Below are 18503 nucleotides of genomic sequence, written 5' to 3'. Positions count from 1 at the left end.
AACAAGAAGACTTGGATGCAATCCATGATGAACTCCTAATGGGGGGCTACATAAAAGCTTCCTCCTCCCTTCGACAATTGTTTCCCCTACACATTTGATCCATATTTAAGTATATCTCCCTATGCAACAGCTCATGCTCAAATTTCCACAAATATTGAATAAATGGTACTCATGACTTCTACCCAAGAAGCAAAGGGGTCAAAAAAATTTGTCAGTGGTGTTGTTATGGACCTACCTAAATTTGTTGATGGGGACAAAAGGGAAATAAATTTTTCTTCTTTGTTGTTGCTTATGTTCAAACTCCAAGGGTTTCAAGGAACTTTGTGAAAATGAGATTTATGTTGCATGTAGGTGTTCCTTGCTTATAGATGGATTACGACAATAAAGTGGTTGTTAGGAGCTTAAGCAAGGTGATAGTCCTAGGGCTTTTGTTGACATGAAGGTGAAGGATCTTATTCAAATTAAATCCCTAATTCTATTACTACTAAGTCATCTGCTTATTTACACAATTCGCTTGTTGGGAGATTTTGTGGCAACCATCCCAACATTGATACAGTCAAAAGATGGATGCTCTAAATTTGAAAACCAAGACATCGGATTGCAGTAACTGTAATGTTGAATTTTTTTCTTTTTACTTTTTCCAATCCAAAAGGTTGTTTGAAGATTCTTCTTGAAAGTCCTTGAATTCAAGAAGAATGGCCTTTAAAAGATTGATCTATGGGCTTTGACCCAATGAACGATGGCATCATCAAGTTTCCTGCATGAGTTAGATTGTCAAGGCTGCCTTTGGAACTAAGAGGTTTTTAAGCTTACTGCCAATTCTTTTGTGCAGTATTTTGTTTTTTATTCTATCATCAACTTCAAAAAGCATTTGTTGTTCCTTAGATTTTGTGTTAATGGATTAAAAAAAGGTGCTCCCTACTTGTATTATCTTATCTTCCAAATATGGTGATTGGGTGCAGCAAATGGAATTTGAGCTCTTCGATTGTTTGCCTTTGTTGCTGTAAAGTTGGCCATGCTGCTACAGGATGCTCGAGCGAAAAAAAATCGTTAGGAGGTAAAAGGAACAAACACCTACCACTTTCGAGGAATCCATTACAACCATTTAGGAGGCACAGAAGGAAAATAACAGGATAAAGTCTCTTTATTATTGTACAATGCAAGATACCTCTTTTAAAGCATCAAGGTTTTGATGAGGGTTCTACCTGTGATCTGATGAATTTTCATTGTTCCAAAAAAATAAGTATGCAAGAGAAGGATTCTTGCACTATGCTAAAGCAAAAATCGTTGGTGCAATTTTTCAAGCCACCTTAACTTTGGATTGGTAGTTTACATAGTTTTAAAGGTTTTGTTTTGTCCTATCCTTCGTAGTTTAATCATTGTTCTGCTCAACTGTTTTCTGTTTGTCTTACTATGCTCAATGATTATCTTATCTATGTACAAGTGTCTCAGCCATTTCAAAATCGCTGCTTTCCTTAATCAAAACATTATTGAGAAGAACAATACATTGTTGTTAAGGGTCAACAGCCTGGTTAACGCTGCTTTTCTAATCAAAAACATTATTGAGAAGAAAAATACCACTTTGTAAATAACTAAAAATAATCTAAAACTTTGAGTCAACCCAATAATAACATTACAATGTTCAAATTTAGAAGAGGCTAGAGTTGTACAGCTCAAAATAGTATATAATAAATGGAAAATGCAATCTTCCTTGTAGAATGCTTGCATAATTGAGTGTCTCTTCTATTTTGCAGATACTTTGAAGACTACCTTTACTTTTTACTAAATTTGTATTTCTACAATATCTCCCTGTTCCAAAAAATTTCAAGAGAAAAAATCAAGTGTGCTTGAGTTGTAGCACTGGGCTGGGTGACCTCCCGTGAAGGCCCAATGCATCACCTATGTAAGCATCACCTAGATGCAATGAATGCTAAGTGTACCATTCATTCTCGTGAAAGATGGGTTCTTGTGAACCACTAACCACTACTCATGAAACATGAGTCAATGAGTCAATGAGTTTGACTCGAAAACTATACAATTGAATCCTGAGAGCAATATCATAATTTGACTTGCTGTGAAAAATATATCCTACTTATCAAGAAAAGATCAACAAAAATTTCAAGATGTAAATAAAAAACCCATAACCATTTCAAATGTTTGCAAGTGAAAAAAATAACTGATATTATGACAAAAATAAACCATAATTGTTCCAAATTTTGTCAATAATTAAAATCCCATGACCGTTACAAATATTGTCAAGTGAAAGAATCATAAATATCACGACATAAATAAAAAACCCATAATTGTTCCAAATTTTATGTTAGCACGACTATCATAATATAAAGAAACTAGATTTATAGCCTCCAAATGTGTATCTAAACTATACAAAACTATAAGCTATGCTTAAGATTTACATGCCATTTTACACTGGCAAATTAAGACCGCTGTGGAATATAACTTAATTTTGTGGCAGAGGTTTTTCATAACATCCCAGGGGCATTCACACTATGAATCCTTGACAATAAAGCTACCATATATTTCTCCCTTACTCCAAAAAAATTATTAATGTCATCCCTTCTTATGGGAGAAGAAGAAAGAAAGAAATACAGGAGAATCAAAATTGGTTCACTTGAAATACAGAAACGAACAAAGTGCTCAAATAGCATAATCTGCTTAGTTCTCTTGCATGTTCAATTACACTCAACTTCTTTGGAAGCTTCGGCCTTGTCTTCCACCTTCTGGATTTTATTTGGTCGTTCATCTTTTCCAGATTCAGTATTCTCTCCACTTCGCTTGTGTTTGTTATCCTTGTTATATGAGTTACGATTATTAAATGATTGTCTTCCTCCTCTGCCACGTCCACCTCTGAAATAAATGGTGCATGGTCCAAATGAGAGAAGCATTGTTAAACCCAAAAACACTGATATAGCACAATTTTAGTACAAACGGATAAAACCAAACTTTTACGTAAGTATGCAGTATATATCATAATTAATTGTCACACAAAAAAATATTCACTACAAGTCATTGACATAACGATAATGGATATAAGGAAATTTATCATCGAATACATAAAGAAAATTTAGAAATCACTGACACTTTTACTGCAAAAACAATGCAATCCCTTCTAAGGGCACTGTACAGAATGCAGACAATACCTCGATGGGAACATGCTGCCTGAAGGAGTTATTATGACCCATGTCTCTTTCTATACTGGACCATTTAGCAAACATACCAGTGGACTTGATTGCATACCCCTAGTTTTGGATTAGGGAAGTATTATGCACTTGCTCCATCACCCAAAAAAAAAAAAAATTCCATGCAGTAGTCCAGGTTCAGAAGCCAATCCCATAATTCTTTTAGGGTTTACCTTAGATTACACTTAAAGTTACAACTAAACAGACTGTTGGCCAAAATCTGAATAAGTCCACCTTAAATGGCATGAACCAGACATAACCTTCAGCATACATCGTTATGTTTGCCTTGGGTGTATTTTCAAAACTAATTAATTCAAGAAAACAATATACGCATCAACAACCAATCCCAGGTCCATGTTTTTATAGTTACCCTGCAAACAGCCTGCCTCAAACTCTATCAAAAACAATAACAATGCAAGTTGCAGGTCTCACAGTTATTGTGAACCAGACACAGAATGCAAAGCGTCATGAATATCACACCTTCCCAGTGAAGCCCTAATTAATGCTACACTGCATTAGAGCTCATGATTGCAGGGCATAATATAATTCTGTGATTGATCCACACCCAAAGAATGCATACGTTAGAAGTTGGAGGCTATACAGTATGTTCCTTGTGTCTCAATTTGAGTTCCTAAGCTTCAAACAGATTATGTACAAAAAACGTGCTGGTACATAATCTCAAATCTTTGTTAAAAGCAGTTTACTGTAAAGGTCATTTTGCTTTAGCAAATAATCAAGGGAAAATGCAACACAAAAGGCAATCCCTCGATACTTTCTACCATAAGTAATGCAATTTGTGAAAGGTACCTTCCCCTATTATAGACACTATTTTCTCGCCGCCTTCCTTGTAAGCCACGAAGTTTTGCCCAATAGTCCCTTTCAGCATCCCCTGGAAAATTAGGAAAAATGTAAGAACACAACCTTAATAGTTATTTACGATGTGCTAATCTAGAGAACTTATTTTAAAGCATCATGAACCAACATGCCACGTATCTCTAGAATAAGAGTATGCATACCATCAACTGGTTCTAATGCAGCGACAAAATTCTTTACAATCAAGCCACCTTCTTCAGAAAGTACAGCTGCTGCTCGTGCTTTCTGAGCTGCTTCAGGCTGTTCGAAACGGATATATCCAGAATCTTCTCCCATAGAATAATCAACATACTGCACAGAAAATGATTGTAAATATTTGAATGATTCGAATAAACATTTGCATAGAACCAAGATAAAAGGTTAAAACTCCATAGGAGACACATTATTTATAGTTCTCTGCACAGTTGAAGTATATAATGAATCCTTCAAATAAATTGAAAACATGTTATTCACAAATAGATTCTTATATATAAAGCATGCAATGAAATTGATATCAAGATTCATATAAAAGAAAAATAATAAACGAATAAATGGTTTATAACTTTATGGACTTAAAAGGCAAAATAGTTCATATCAGATAAAGGGAATGTGTTAGACAAATCCAGTACCAAGTATAAAACAAAAACAAATCACCAAATAGGCAGCTCAGTGATGAAAAGACAGTAAGTGGCAATATTCGTCTGACATATATGGTTACAGTCATCCATTCAAACGTGACAACAATTAGCCTTCAAATGTTTAACAGATTAAACAACTCAATAGCATAGAAATATAAGTACGATGAGGTAGATAAGCTAGTTTCAGTCCAATGTTCTATAAGCGTAGATGAAAGTAGCACCAAGCCAAAGGACATTTTGAAATATCAAAGCATACTTGGCCTTCAAATATTTAAAATAAAATACAACTCAATAGTATAAATAATAAGAATATGTGTATGCTGAGGTAGATTAATTCAATACTGTTAAACCTAGTTTCAGTTCAATGTTTTACTAGTGTAAATGAAAGTAGCAGTAAACCAGAGGACATACTGAAATATCAAAGAACACTTATATATTATCATATATTAATGTATATATTCTCATCAGAGATTGTCCATCGCTCTTGCATTCATAGGATTAGATTAGCTTCCTCAACCCTATCCTATTTTCCTTTTTTTTAAATCAAGTGAAATCATACGTTCCAGCATCATTCGAGCATTCAAGCATTCAACGTAAGGCCACCTTGTGATCCCAGCAATATCACATCATATACAACTAAGTCTATCCAAGAGCACGTCAAGACCTGACATTTGAGAACCTTGGAGTCGTCCCACTTGATCACACAGCTTAGCATTTGGGAGTCTTTGTTCAAGAGAGGGCAGATTACTTAGTATTTTAATCTGTGTTGCATAGTGCGTAAAAACACCATCAACAGGTGCTTTGTCAAAATGTTAGGTGGACATGCCCACATCCCAAGTCTAAAAGGTATGCATTTCAAAGGTAGCCGAATGGCATAATGTTCAATATTTGTGTTTTGTTGAGGCATCGAAGGTATTCACGTTTCTTCCTTGCCCAATGGTCTGATTGGAAAGCAATGACCAAATCCTCTGACACTTTTGCTTTGCCTTTGTCAGGGGTTCGAGAATATTAATGCCTTATCACACAAAGGTAGCAGTTGTTTTATGGGTTGCAAAGGTCGATCGAAGCCAGAGAATTTCAAACAAGTAATGTTTGCCGCACTTCTCCTCCATCTTCTCCACCAACTCGCATTAAGGGTAAGGGTGGCAACTCACCCAGCTACCAGAAGTAAATGGAAATGTCCTCCATCAATAAAACGCAACCAATTGTACTTAAAAAGGAAAAGGACTTAGTGGATGCACATTCCAACTTGCACCTCCTTTCAGGCAAACAAATTGACTATAAGGAAAGAAACGCGAGGTTATGGAATATGCTGCTAGAGCATATTGGCATGGATGCTTCCACTTCCTAACATGCTACAATTGAGGAGCTACATAGCAAGCACACTTTGAATGTGAGTGGCAGCAGCACTATGTGTGGTTCGTCAAATCTACCCACATCATCTAATGTCAATGATGATGATGTTTTTGAAGACTCATATGACACTGAAACCTTATTGTTGACATTAATATTTGAATATTTAAGTTTGAAGTTGAACAATAAATATTTAAGTTTGAACAATGAATATTATAATGAAATTAAAGTTCTACTAATTGACATTGGAGCGTCATTTTTAATTTTAATATTTATAATTGTTTTGTTTATCAAATGATGTTGTGTGGTATTTTCAAGTTGATTCCTACTTTTAAATGCAAATATGTATATATGATTTTTGTATGGACAAACCCAACCAAAAAAAAAATTGTCAGATACATGGAACAAATCCACTCCAAAGCTCATAGGCTGAAAATAAGAGTTTAAGTGAAAAAATGATTGTTGATGACATGGTCAATATGTTGACCTGATATTAACAGATTCAGCCCATAGGTTCAGCGCTCTTAAAAAAGCATTATTGCTGCAAGACAGCATCTAGTTTGACATCATTCCTCCTTTCATTCTTCATTGTTTCATGGAAGCACCAAAGTGTTACTGTCTATCATGTTGTAAATGTTTTTGGCATCCTTGGTAGCTTGATATTGACATAGTTTTATCATAAGTGGGTTAAATTTTAATGGCCTCCATTATTTTGTAGTACACTAATTCAATTACACACCACATGTATATTGTAACACCCTTATATATTCCTTCAGTATTATTCATCTAGATTCTACACAGGATCCTCGAGAAATTATATCCTTTCAAGCAAATTTCTATTACTTTGATTCTATATCTGTAATGTCCCCTCTTTAAATAGGATTTAAAGATAAATGATAATGGTAAAAAGGCATAAAATGAAAAGTTGTGACTCCCTCAAACATGGGATATAAAAGGGAGAAGCGAACCTCATTTGAAAGGAGGCTGGGAGAGGGAAACAAAAGAAGGGAGCATGTGAAACAATGAAGGATTAATGGAAGTAGAGAGGAATGGGCAGAAATGATGAAGGGTTGTAACTCTTTCAAAGGGTGATAATTATTAAATGTTGTGACCCTTGCAAAGAGCAGATATGATGAGGAGGTGTGGCTCTCCCTCACATGAGAAGATATGAAGGGGAGAAGACTTCATTTGAGGAATACATCCAGGGAGATCAACTTGGGGAATAGAAAATAGGCATAGTAATCAATAATCAAAAGTGCAGATCTGATTTGAATAATAAGACAGCAATGAGGAGACATGACCAGTTTGAATGGATATCTCTTTCCAAAGAGGTGTCTCTTCAATGAGATATGAAGGTATAAAATGAGTAAGCAACTAATGGAAGAGGATCATCATCGAATCTCTCAAACAGAATCAAACTCCAAGCAGTCAGTAAATAAATACATTTTCCAAGAAAGATCAAAGCATTCAGCATAACAACACTTCAGTCCAGGATCAACTCACAGAGATTGAACAACATATAAACCAAAGTGAATTCATTTTCAGATCAGGCATTATACAACAGACTGATACTATATCAGATCTCCCTTCCTCAGCACTATCCTTCTTACAATCACTTGTTGCTTATACAAAATAGATAATGCTTAAGTGTATATTCCTATAGAATATAAGGTATGCTTGATAGTCTGAATCCCATCTTGTAGGAAGGGCCTGGGGTGTACGCAAAGGGGATTTAAGAGGGCTAAGTAGGTCGTCCTAGAGTTGACCATAATGGCTCCTAGGACCAAAGGGCACTTACATAGAAGAGCCAAGGAACCCACTTACGACTTCCGGCCAACTCAGCAAGATGGCACTTGACTTTAGGGAGATGAGACATTGATGGGTAAAGCAAATACAAGCAACCCACTATGTAGGCCACACTGGTGGATGTCCTTGTTGACTACCGACCGAGGCCAAGAGGTCTCTGGCATTCACTTCGCTCTTGGGCTTAGTGTAGAAATGGCTTCGGCCAGACCCATCATGTTTCTTCCTCCAAACTCTAATATGCTTGTATGATATTATTGGTAGTATATGAATATGATGTGATCTTGTCTAATCCAGGATCATATTATTTAAAGAAATATTTACTTGGTAAGATGTAACCCTAACCCTAATTTGTTGCTATTGTAATTCAAGGGCAAATTCTAGGTCAAATTAGGAAGAGGGCATTACAATATCAAGATTCAAAGTTAAGGAAACATTTATTTAATATTTATGCTTTTTGAGCAAGTTCCTACATCTTTTGCTTGACTGGGAATAATAGCTAATAGGAGCACACAAAAATAAAATGAAGCTCCTCGAGCGAAGGAAAGAAAAGAAAAAAAATGTAGAAGAGTACAAAAAGTATAGAGAAAAAACACGACCAACAAGTACTAAATTGTGATGTTGAAAAGCCATTGTCGTTATTAGAGGGAACTATGGTGTTACCACTTAATGCTTACTCAAAAATATCTTCCAGAGAATATCCTGAACTGATAAGGCTCCAAGGGTAAACCTAGATAGCATCCAAATGTCCTCACAAACCAAAGATGAAGAATGCCTAGTGTAGGTAGAAAAACTAACTACATGCATGTATATTTTAATCCTGCAAAGAGAGTCCAAATTAATCAGTTACACCCAACTTAAAGTCCTGTGTATGGCTCGAGTTTTTTCAGCAGATCCAGACAGACGACAGTTATATGACTCATGGTTTGAAATATTATTATATCATCTGTCATACATCATTTGACTCTTCCTTTATATAAGATGAGAAATAACTAAGCTGTGTCATTTCTCTAAAGCGACCGGCACCTGAAAGCAGACCCCAAAATCATACTTTCTTATAGAATATCTTAAGACATTGGACACAGGTCTTCGTGAGTACCTGAAACAGAATCTCATTATAGCCTCTAAAATATATTCTTCATTTCTAATAATAATTCAGGCATCTAAATGAGAAATGCTGTGCAATATCTAGCTTATTTAAGGAAAAGAACTTTCATTTATTTGATGATTAGTCTCAACCCTTGCCAGTTATCAATGCAGTGAACAGAGTTTGCATTAGCATTCTGATCAGTCACAACACTAGGTTGTTGATAACACATTTGACGCTTTGTCTGCATAGAGATCCAAAGCACATGTGCCCAGTGACACTGGAGATAGTCTGTCAACTTAATAACAATGCATTGCTAACACACTTAAAACACCAAAATTGAAAATGACACAAGTTACTAAAAATTTATGAGAAGTAATTTCAAAATTTAGTAACTTACAATGCAAAAAGATAAAGAGAATATAAAAAGCAATTTTAGGCAACCAAATTCATTCAAATAAGCAAAATTGATGAAACTAAAGAGAGGAGCATAAATATTGGACTTTAAACAATCTTTAAAAATGACACATTAATTAATTCTATTATTACCTTCACATTTCCATATTTATTCATTATCTTTTTCAAATCTTCACGAGTAATTTTCTCTACATTCTCCTTATTATCTTCATCTCCAGACTTCTTTCCATCCGTTTCATCCCCAGGATTAACTTCATTTGTTGCCTCTGCAGATTTATCATCCTCTCTAGCCTCCTCAGGACTAGCAGAATCATTCTGTTCCCCAGAGTTTTGCTGGGATAATTTCCTCAAAGTAAATGCTATGACCATACCTTTTGGATAACTGTTATCCATCGAAGCACCTTCAGCACTAAATACAGAAAAAAAACATCAAAAATAAGCACAAGTGCTGTATATTAAAATGCAAAAAAGAATCTTTCTTGTAGAACTACCTACCAAGTATTTTTATGCCAGTTGTTCCCCATGGACCCAGGCTCACCATTGTTGATTTCTTCTAATAAAGCCTTCCTTTCAGCATCAAACTCCTTCCTGAAGCATAAACTCAGAAGTTGATATTACATATAGTTGAACCATAATAGAGGTTAAACAGTGCCAAGTTACATATTACTCAGAAAAGAAATTCAAATTCAAAGAGCAATAGGTTATTTTCTATATCCCATTTGTAATTTTTCTTAGGCCTTCCTACACATGCCTTACTACATTTTTAGTAGTTTCCCAACACATTATTTGATGTGATTTAACAAATATAAAATAAATTCTGATTGACTCAACTTCTTCCAAGAATTTGGATTAAACTTTCTTCGGTTACTCTTATCTTTTCTCTACAAATGATAAGATAGGTGATAGACATATTCAAGTTTCTTAAAATTGTTATAAACTGATAGACCCAAATGACAATTTAAAAACAGGTGATTTCAAAATAGTCAAAAAGTCTGCAGACAGTATATAGATATGATTCATATGTGGTTAGGAGAGAAATATCTTGAATGTAGTATAAGTAAACAACAAAGTGAAGGTAATCTACTGTATTCAAAATTTCTACACTTCGTAGCAAACAAGTATTCATTTTCCAAACTATTTACCTACAGGACCACAGGTTTAATTTAGATATAAGGGAAAAACATGCGAAATTTTTATTAGAAAAGCATAATTCTGCTAATAATCTTCCAAAAGAAAGGTATCTTCAAGTAGTGCAATACAATTAGGATAGTATGCATAAAAAGTGGGCAGTAAAATTAGAAAGTTAAATTCTTTGGGAAGCAAGCATTCCCTCCTGACAACTTTTAATACTAGATTTACGTTTTTTGCGTTCTATTCTGAGCTATCAACTTCAACCATCATACAAACAATGTTGCCAAACAAGAGACCCTTGTTATAGGCCTAATATTGCTAGTAACAATTGATAAATGCTTCAATACTTGGCCTGTCAAGGTGGCAAACTACATTAATCAGAGTATCATCAAAACACAGGAGATCCAAATGAGAAAATTAAATAAGTTGCTGGTTATGGTACAGGTGCGGGTACAGGTAAGGGGTTCTGGTATGCCAGTACGCCAAAAAAAATCCGTTAGGTTCAGTACAGCTGGCTAGGGCCATTTTATACGTGTTACAAAAACACAAAGAAAAAGATATACAGAATTATATTTAAATAAATTTGAGGGATCACATTATATCATACTTTATAAATTATAACAATAATGAACATTTGAATCTTTTATAGTATGATACTTAATCATTTGATCAATGCTATTATGATAGTCATAAAGATAATCATCTAAGTTGTCAGTTTTGGTCTCCACTCCCAAAATCCCCTCATTGTTATCAAGTTTCTTATGTCATAACATATCCCAATAACTAGTGAGGGCTAGGAGTGGAAAAACCAATAGGGATGAGGGGCAGCAACTCCCATGGGGGTTTGGGAAATCGAGTATTTGGCACATTTTTGTTTGTAAAAATGCTTTAAAAAAATGATTTTTGTTTATTTTGTTGGTTTGGACAGCCCTCGTGTCCTCTCTAGTCCACCCAAGAGTGGCTTGGATGCCTAGGGTCCCCACCCAAGAACCCTGGGTTCATTGTGGGTCCTTCTACGTGGAACCTTGGGCATACCCAAGCTGCTCCTGCCGCAGACCCATACTTCCACCGTTATGTACAAGACCGGGACCCCCAAGAAGCATACCAAATAACAGAGAAAATTTATGACCTTATGGAATAAGCATGCATGTATGTTTCTAAGTACTCAAAAGTCTCAAGCTAATCTGTCATAAGAAATGAAAGCTAAATATTTTGCAAAATAGCAATAAATAAGGTAACCAAGCTCATGATGGAAACCAATCCTAAGATATTAACAAGATTACAAGAAATAATTGGCAAAGATCTGCATAGCCCTGGCAATGAAAATCAAGGGATGATATTGCTAGAAGCCTAGATCAATTATATAGCAAACACTGCACATATTTATTATGATTTAATTTTCATAAAATCATCATGCAAAAAGTTAGTCATCTTAACCATAATCCAAGTAAGAGCATGAATATTTATGAATAGTCATATGATATGCCCTTACAGTTTTTACGATCTCAGATCCACTGCTTCTATTATGCATATCATTGTATCTCACTCTATAGCCTCAGATATTAGTTCTCTCCAAGTAGAAGCAGTGACAACTAGACTGAAGGTCCAGTTTCTATGTTTCCCTTAAGTTTTGATCTTTTTGTTTTACGTTTGCTCTTTCTGATCCTTCAGTCTGCCTAATGAACAAGTTTATATTCTATTATAGCGGTACTTGGATCTATGCATGGCTGGTTTATCACCTAAATTGACTAGGCATTTTATGGGTTTAAAACCAAGCATCAAAGAGCTGATATCTTTGTAGTAGAATGAGTTTGTATTCAAAAGATCGTTGATGTTCAATCCCTCCAATTTGCCTTGTATAAATGATTTCTACAGCTAACTCTAACTCTACTTCTAATTCTTTACCATATAAGTAAGTTCTCACAAAGACAAATTTTCAAAAGCACTCAAAAAAGTTAAAAAAATCTCCAACAGCCTCAAAAGTGTATACCAAAACATTATTTGTAGACAAAAAATTATAGTAATCTAGAAAATGATAGAAATAAAAAACTATATAATACATTTCTCAAATAATACACTACAATTCTAAGAAATATAGAACTCTGTAGAATCGCCAAAGGAAAAATGGAAATTGCTCCCTGTACTCATTTTGCATTCTTACTTTGACTTAAACTCCAATTCTGCACCACCATAGTCCAGCTTCAGTTTATAGATGGCATTAGCTTCTTCCTCAGATGAGAATTCTATAAGAGCACAGCCACAAAATACTTTGTTCGCTGCAACATGACGAGGCAATCGTACACTATTAACCTGCATGCGCACAGATTCATGATGTTGACGATGAACTGTTAAAAGAAAAACAGCAAACAATGATCAAACTAACTCTGAGTTCTCAAAGTTCTAAAGTATTAAATATTCCTGCAGCATATTTAATTTGTTTAGAGCCACAACCTTTTCCAAACTTTACACTGACTAGTCACAGTGGACTAATAAACAATCAACCTTTTTAAGATTTTTTGAGCAAACTAAAGTTCTCTAGATTTATGTACAGTCCCAACTTTACTCATTTATAATCTGAGATTTGCAAGACCTTCTAACAAGTTACAGAACTCATGAATCAGTATGACTTACTCACCATTTTCCAGCTATGAATGAAAGTTAATGAAATCAAAAACACGAAACTATGTTCTCTTATATATTGGTGTGTATAATGGACGACATACTCAATCAGTTTGCATTATTTTTAATTCACACAAAACACATTTGGCTCAACTCATTCTGACTGGTACTAGCATAGATATCTTATATAAATCATCTAAAAGGCACCAAGAGATATCAACTCTGAGGAGCCTATAGTGAATCTGTGATATAGGTTAGATTAGCACCTTGAGATTGATATCTCTCAAGACCTTTTAAAGAGATGTTTTTAACATATCTATACTTGTTTATTAGTTTTCTATATAGAGTTGTCAATTTTGTCTACAATTGGGTGTAATGAATGTTTGAAATGTAAATGACTATCAAAATTATGTTAAGGTCTTTGCTATCCACTCACTCCATTACAACTCCCCTTCGCTGAATTTGTAGTTACACGGCCACTCATTGGCATGATGAACCAAGGCACAGCGCATTCAACCATAAAATTTGGCATAGTAGCAAGCAATGATTGCTAACCCAATCAGAAGTCTTATTCTTTAAAAACATGCATTCTCCCAATTCAAATTCAAGTTTTCATATACACAGACACCAAACCTATCAGAAAGCACATTTGATAATGAAGCCCGTTTTACCCTGGAAAGATAGTGTAAACGCATCTTGTCCATCTTAACTCCCACGGCAAAGGCTCGACAATGTTTAACGAATAAAAAATAAAATAAATAATTTCTCAATGCAGATAGGCAACAATACCTTTCCATGCTGGCCAAAAAACTGTTCAACGTCTTCAAGTTTTACATCATAAGGAAAAGGAGTCGCGGCAATAGTCCTTGTGTCCACCTGTTCTAGAATTTCCTCAGGTTTTAACAATTTATTGATCCGCCCGACCCGCTTGCCTGTCCCATGCAAAACTAATCAGACAACATTATAATATTCAACTTCTTCAATTGATTGGTTAATCAAAGGGGTTGTAATGTGATGGCATTAGGTGAGTCTAGTGAAGTGGGTTCAAGTCCCACTACCACAATAAGGCACGCTACAACTCCAGTGCACATGTGATAAGGTTGTGGTGTATCCACAATATTAGCCAGTATTTATAAGTCTTTAAAATGTAGGTCAAGCTCACCCCAGATAATATGAAAGAATGTGACATAGTATTACACGAGATTTGTCAATAACAATAAACTTCTGCTTACAAACCAAAACAAACACGGTGAGCAGGAAATGCTGAATTCATCAAGGGGTTAGCTCAAATCATGAAGGCAACTTGAATTAAAAAAAACCGCAGCTCTATAATTTGCTTCCACCTTTCTATCACGGTTTTCCACTATATTGTTATCCGAGTAACTTATCTAAAAATCTGGTTTGGATCGATGTACTTAGGAAGAAAAATATCACATTAATGGAACAACATAAATTTCCTTAGAAACATCAAAAACTAATTAGTAGAAAGAAGATGGATTAGAAAACCACTCACCGTCTTCAGAGAGTTGGAGAGTAGAAGCAGATTTCCGCAGCACTTCTGCCACGGCAGCAACACTTTCCTCGGGAACGTTGTCAGGCCCTACATCTTCTTTCAAACCCAAATGCTCCTTCATTCGCTTGAAAGAACAAATCAAAGCGAGGTTGACCCCTGTTGTTAGGTATAGTCAAGGAAAAACTGCTAGAAACAATAAAAAAGAATCTCTTAAATGCAAAAGGATACTCTCATCTTCGCTCTCTTCAATACATTTTTTCAAGAACTTATCCCGCGGAAGATTGCTGTCACTGAAATAAAACTCCACCTGTTTGCAGAGCCAATAGTCTAAACCCATAAAAGAGGGGTATAAAAAATGTGAATCCAACAAATTAACCATTCCTAGCGTATAAAAAAGGAGTTTAAAAACATACTGACAGGTTAAAAGAGTAGATAATAACGGGTACCTGGCGAATGACCTTGTTTGCAGTCTGCTCATCCAAAACAGCTGCCATTGTTATGACTGAGAGTTTCTCTTATCTATAAACTGAATGATGATCTGAAGCTTGTGAAGTAGAGGGTTTTAACAACAAAACAAATAGCTTCCACACAATTGCAAACAGAATGGCTATATCTCCGGGAGAGATTCTTCAAGGCAAAACAGCGTGGGTTTTAGGTTTATGCTTTGCATGCGAACCGGATTGAATTCGGGCCCTTTGTGCCACTTTAGGTTGGGGAAATAAAACAATTTAAAGTATAATGACTGCCTTTATAGGTTCGATTGTTGACTTATCTTGTTTCTAATTCATTTTATTTTCTGAATCTTTATTTATTTCTACATGCATGCTTTCATATATTTAATTTCTATGCTATTATTGTAGCATAGGTTCTAATACACATATTATTCATATATATCGTTAGAAATAATGTCATTGATATTAAATGTGTTTTTGTTCATGAGATATTATCATTGATATCAAAAAGAGATTAATGTCATAATGATTTAATTGGTGGCATAAGAAACAAGTGTTATTTAAGATATAATGGTACAGATCTTAAAGTTAAAATAGAAATGCATTGATCATATTCAAAACATTGTTCATTGGATGCGATGGAAGTCTTTCGAGATAACCTACAATTGATGATATCCAAAATTCATAATTCATATGGTGCAAATACCTGAATAGTTGACTAGTGCATAGTTCAAGGAAGACAACATTCACAAGATTGTTATCATGAATTTGGAAAAAATAATGGCAATGTGGAGATTATGATATAGATTATGCAAATGATGATCGACCACATGAGAAGCATCTTAATTGAATTGATCTTAGTCGGCCATGTTCTGAGCCTAAGTTAAAGGTACATATAATCAGATGTATTATTAAAGGAGCAGCAATTTAGTATGTGAAAGGTGTATGATTAAAAGAAAAAAAGAAAGGCAATGATTATGGTCATCTAATTGTAGCGATCATTGTAGACAATGGTTATCTTTGGAGTATTTATTAAAGATAATTAAAGATTCGTGAAGGCAATGATTGGGTTTAATCACAAAGTCAATGATTGATGCTAAGACATATTTGTTAACTAAAAGACACATCCATTCAAATAGTTGACGAACCTTTCTAAAAGATGCATCATTTCATGGAGACATAAAGATATAAGATGTGAGATTTGTGGAGATGAAAAAAAAAAGTGAAGAAAAAGATATATCAAATACACACACTAGCATATTTATGCATGATGAAGATATAGACGATCGTTCAATATGCAGACTTGAAAAAGGAGAATATACATAATTTGAGTAGAAACAATGAAGTGAATAGAAAGAACACTCAAAAAGATCAAGTGTACATAGAGAATATGCAAACATGTGTTGAATCATATTTGAACAAATTTATAGAATATATATGGGAGATTTATAATGAATATATATATGTGAAAAGATAAGGAGAATATATGGAAAGAATATGCAAGTGTGTGCGAACATACAAGTATATGTGTGTGTGTGTGTGTGTGTGTGTGTGTGTGTGTGTTATATTGAGAAGACGAGAATCATAGCTATGTGAATATATGAAGGAGATCATAATGTCCATTATCCATTGAAGAAGTGATATTCAAAAGGTGGAACCTTATTTTGGAAGGTGGTGCTTCTTAAAGGAGAGATTGGTGTCTCTTGTTAAGTTTGTGCTTAGTAATGGGGGTTGATGCCTCCAGTAGATTGGTGCCTACAAATTGTGAGAATTGGTTTCTCTAGTGGCTTGGCACCTACAAAGGGTTGATTTTGCCATTGATTCGAATTATTGTAGGATAGAGGATCCTAAGGCATACCTTATTTTTGGTTCCATGGCTTCCATTGAGTGAGGTAGAAAACCTAGCCATCTTCATCTTCCAAAGTCTTGAAATCAGGTATGTCCTCTACATTTTCAATCCTTCTTGTAACGACAATATGGGCAATATTCAATCAGAATGACATTTGCTTCTTCTTACTTTTGTCTTGGTCACAATACATCCATTTGAGTAGCCATATGATTTATAACATCCTGCTTCATGTATGAGAGTAGGTTGCTTATTTCCATCCACGAAGCTCTTGCAATTTGTTTTGACATTAGTGCTCTTATTCTTCAAGTCTTCTTCGTGGTTGACCTAGAATAGTTTCTTGTGAGTTGGCATATATCAACCCAAGGAGCCTAAGTAATATCTCCTCCTACCATTAATTTTAATGCATCTAGAAAATCTTCATCAACCCCTATAAGGAAGATATGCTTAAGAGATTCTTCTCATAACTGGTTGTGCTTGGACTTTGGTAGATAAAATAAAAATTGTTCAACATAATCCTCTAGTGGCACGTCTTCCTTTTGAGTCATTTGAAAGATGTTATATGTTGTTATATGGAGCCTAATCAAACTCGGAGGTTAAATTTTCTTACTTCTATCGGCACGGTTTTCCCCCATATTTTTCGACAGGGGTTTGGGGGCAAGGGGCGGTGCCCCTTGCGCGCTCCCTGTCATGATACAGGGCGAGTTCAAGGGGGCAGCACCCCATGAGGCCAAAAAGTTATTATTTTATAAAGGCGTCGGATGTTATTTTTCTATTGGCTGACATGTTGTAACCCTGATTTTGTAACCAACATAAGTCTTGATAAAAAAAGGCTAAGTGTTAAGGTTTTCTGTAGAGAATTTTATAGCATTTTGCAGTAATATTGAGTTGCAAGGGGTTGCTGGTTGTAATCGATTTTTGATTTATAGGATAATAATGTTGGACTCTTTGTTTGGTGGATGTAGCCAGAGATTGGGTGAACCACATTAAATAGTGTCTCTTCATTGTTGTTATTTTTGTGTGTTTTTTTCCTGTGTTTAATATTTATCTGCATATAATTGATATTTTATGCTTGGAATTCCTAACATCATCTCCTTGCAACTCCTCTCCTCTACAATAATATTTGTATTTGTTCAAGAACTTCTTCATTTAATCTTGTTCAAACACTACATCTCTTCCCAAGCTCATGAACCATCTCAAGGTAGAATCCTTGAGAGTGGCAGGGAACAATTTCAATATGTGAGGATTAGTAGTGTAGTCATAACTATAACATAGGAAATCAAACTCAAAGAGAAAGATTTCAAGATCCTTAGTAATGGGACCATAAAAATTTGGAAGAGTTGAGGTTGGTATGTTCTTGAGAGTAGCATTTCTCTCCTGGCAGACAATGAGAAAATGTAATGTTGATGTTTCATTATCTTGTTCATCTCGTTGGTTTGCATCTCCCATTCTAGCCTAAGGTGGAGAGTTATGAGGGGTACAATTGAAGGAATGGAAAATTATTTTCTATCAACATCATCTTTTCCTTCGGTGAAGAGAATGAAGTGACTTTGCCAACTACCAAATAATTTGTAATGTATGCATACCCAGTGTGT

The 18503-nt window shown here is 35.0% G+C and overlaps 1 protein-coding gene across 1 annotated transcript; it reads right to left on the bottom strand.

The window, feature by feature from the left end:
- Positions 1-2335: 2335 nt before the first annotated feature.
- Positions 2336-15333, bottom strand: LOC131033255 (la protein 1). Its single transcript, XM_057964426.2, has 10 exons — positions 15057-15333; positions 14839-14917; positions 14611-14766; positions 13887-14029; positions 12640-12788; positions 9843-9935; positions 9480-9756; positions 4214-4361; positions 4005-4086; positions 2336-2865 (listed from the first exon to the last, which is right to left on the bottom strand). The coding sequence occupies exons 1-10, from the start codon at positions 15102-15104 to the stop codon at positions 2691-2693; spliced, it is 1350 nt and encodes a 449-aa protein (XP_057820409.1). The 5' UTR covers positions 15105-15333; the 3' UTR covers positions 2336-2690.
- Between the last annotated feature and the right edge of the window lie 3170 nt (positions 15334-18503).

Source organism: Cryptomeria japonica, chromosome 6 (genome assembly GCF_030272615.1).
Source record: "Cryptomeria japonica chromosome 6, Sugi_1.0, whole genome shotgun sequence".
NCBI lineage: Eukaryota > Viridiplantae > Streptophyta > Pinopsida > Cupressales > Cupressaceae > Cryptomeria > Cryptomeria japonica.
Note: the sequence above shows the minus strand (reverse complement) of the source record. Positions and strands in the feature narration are given on the sequence as shown.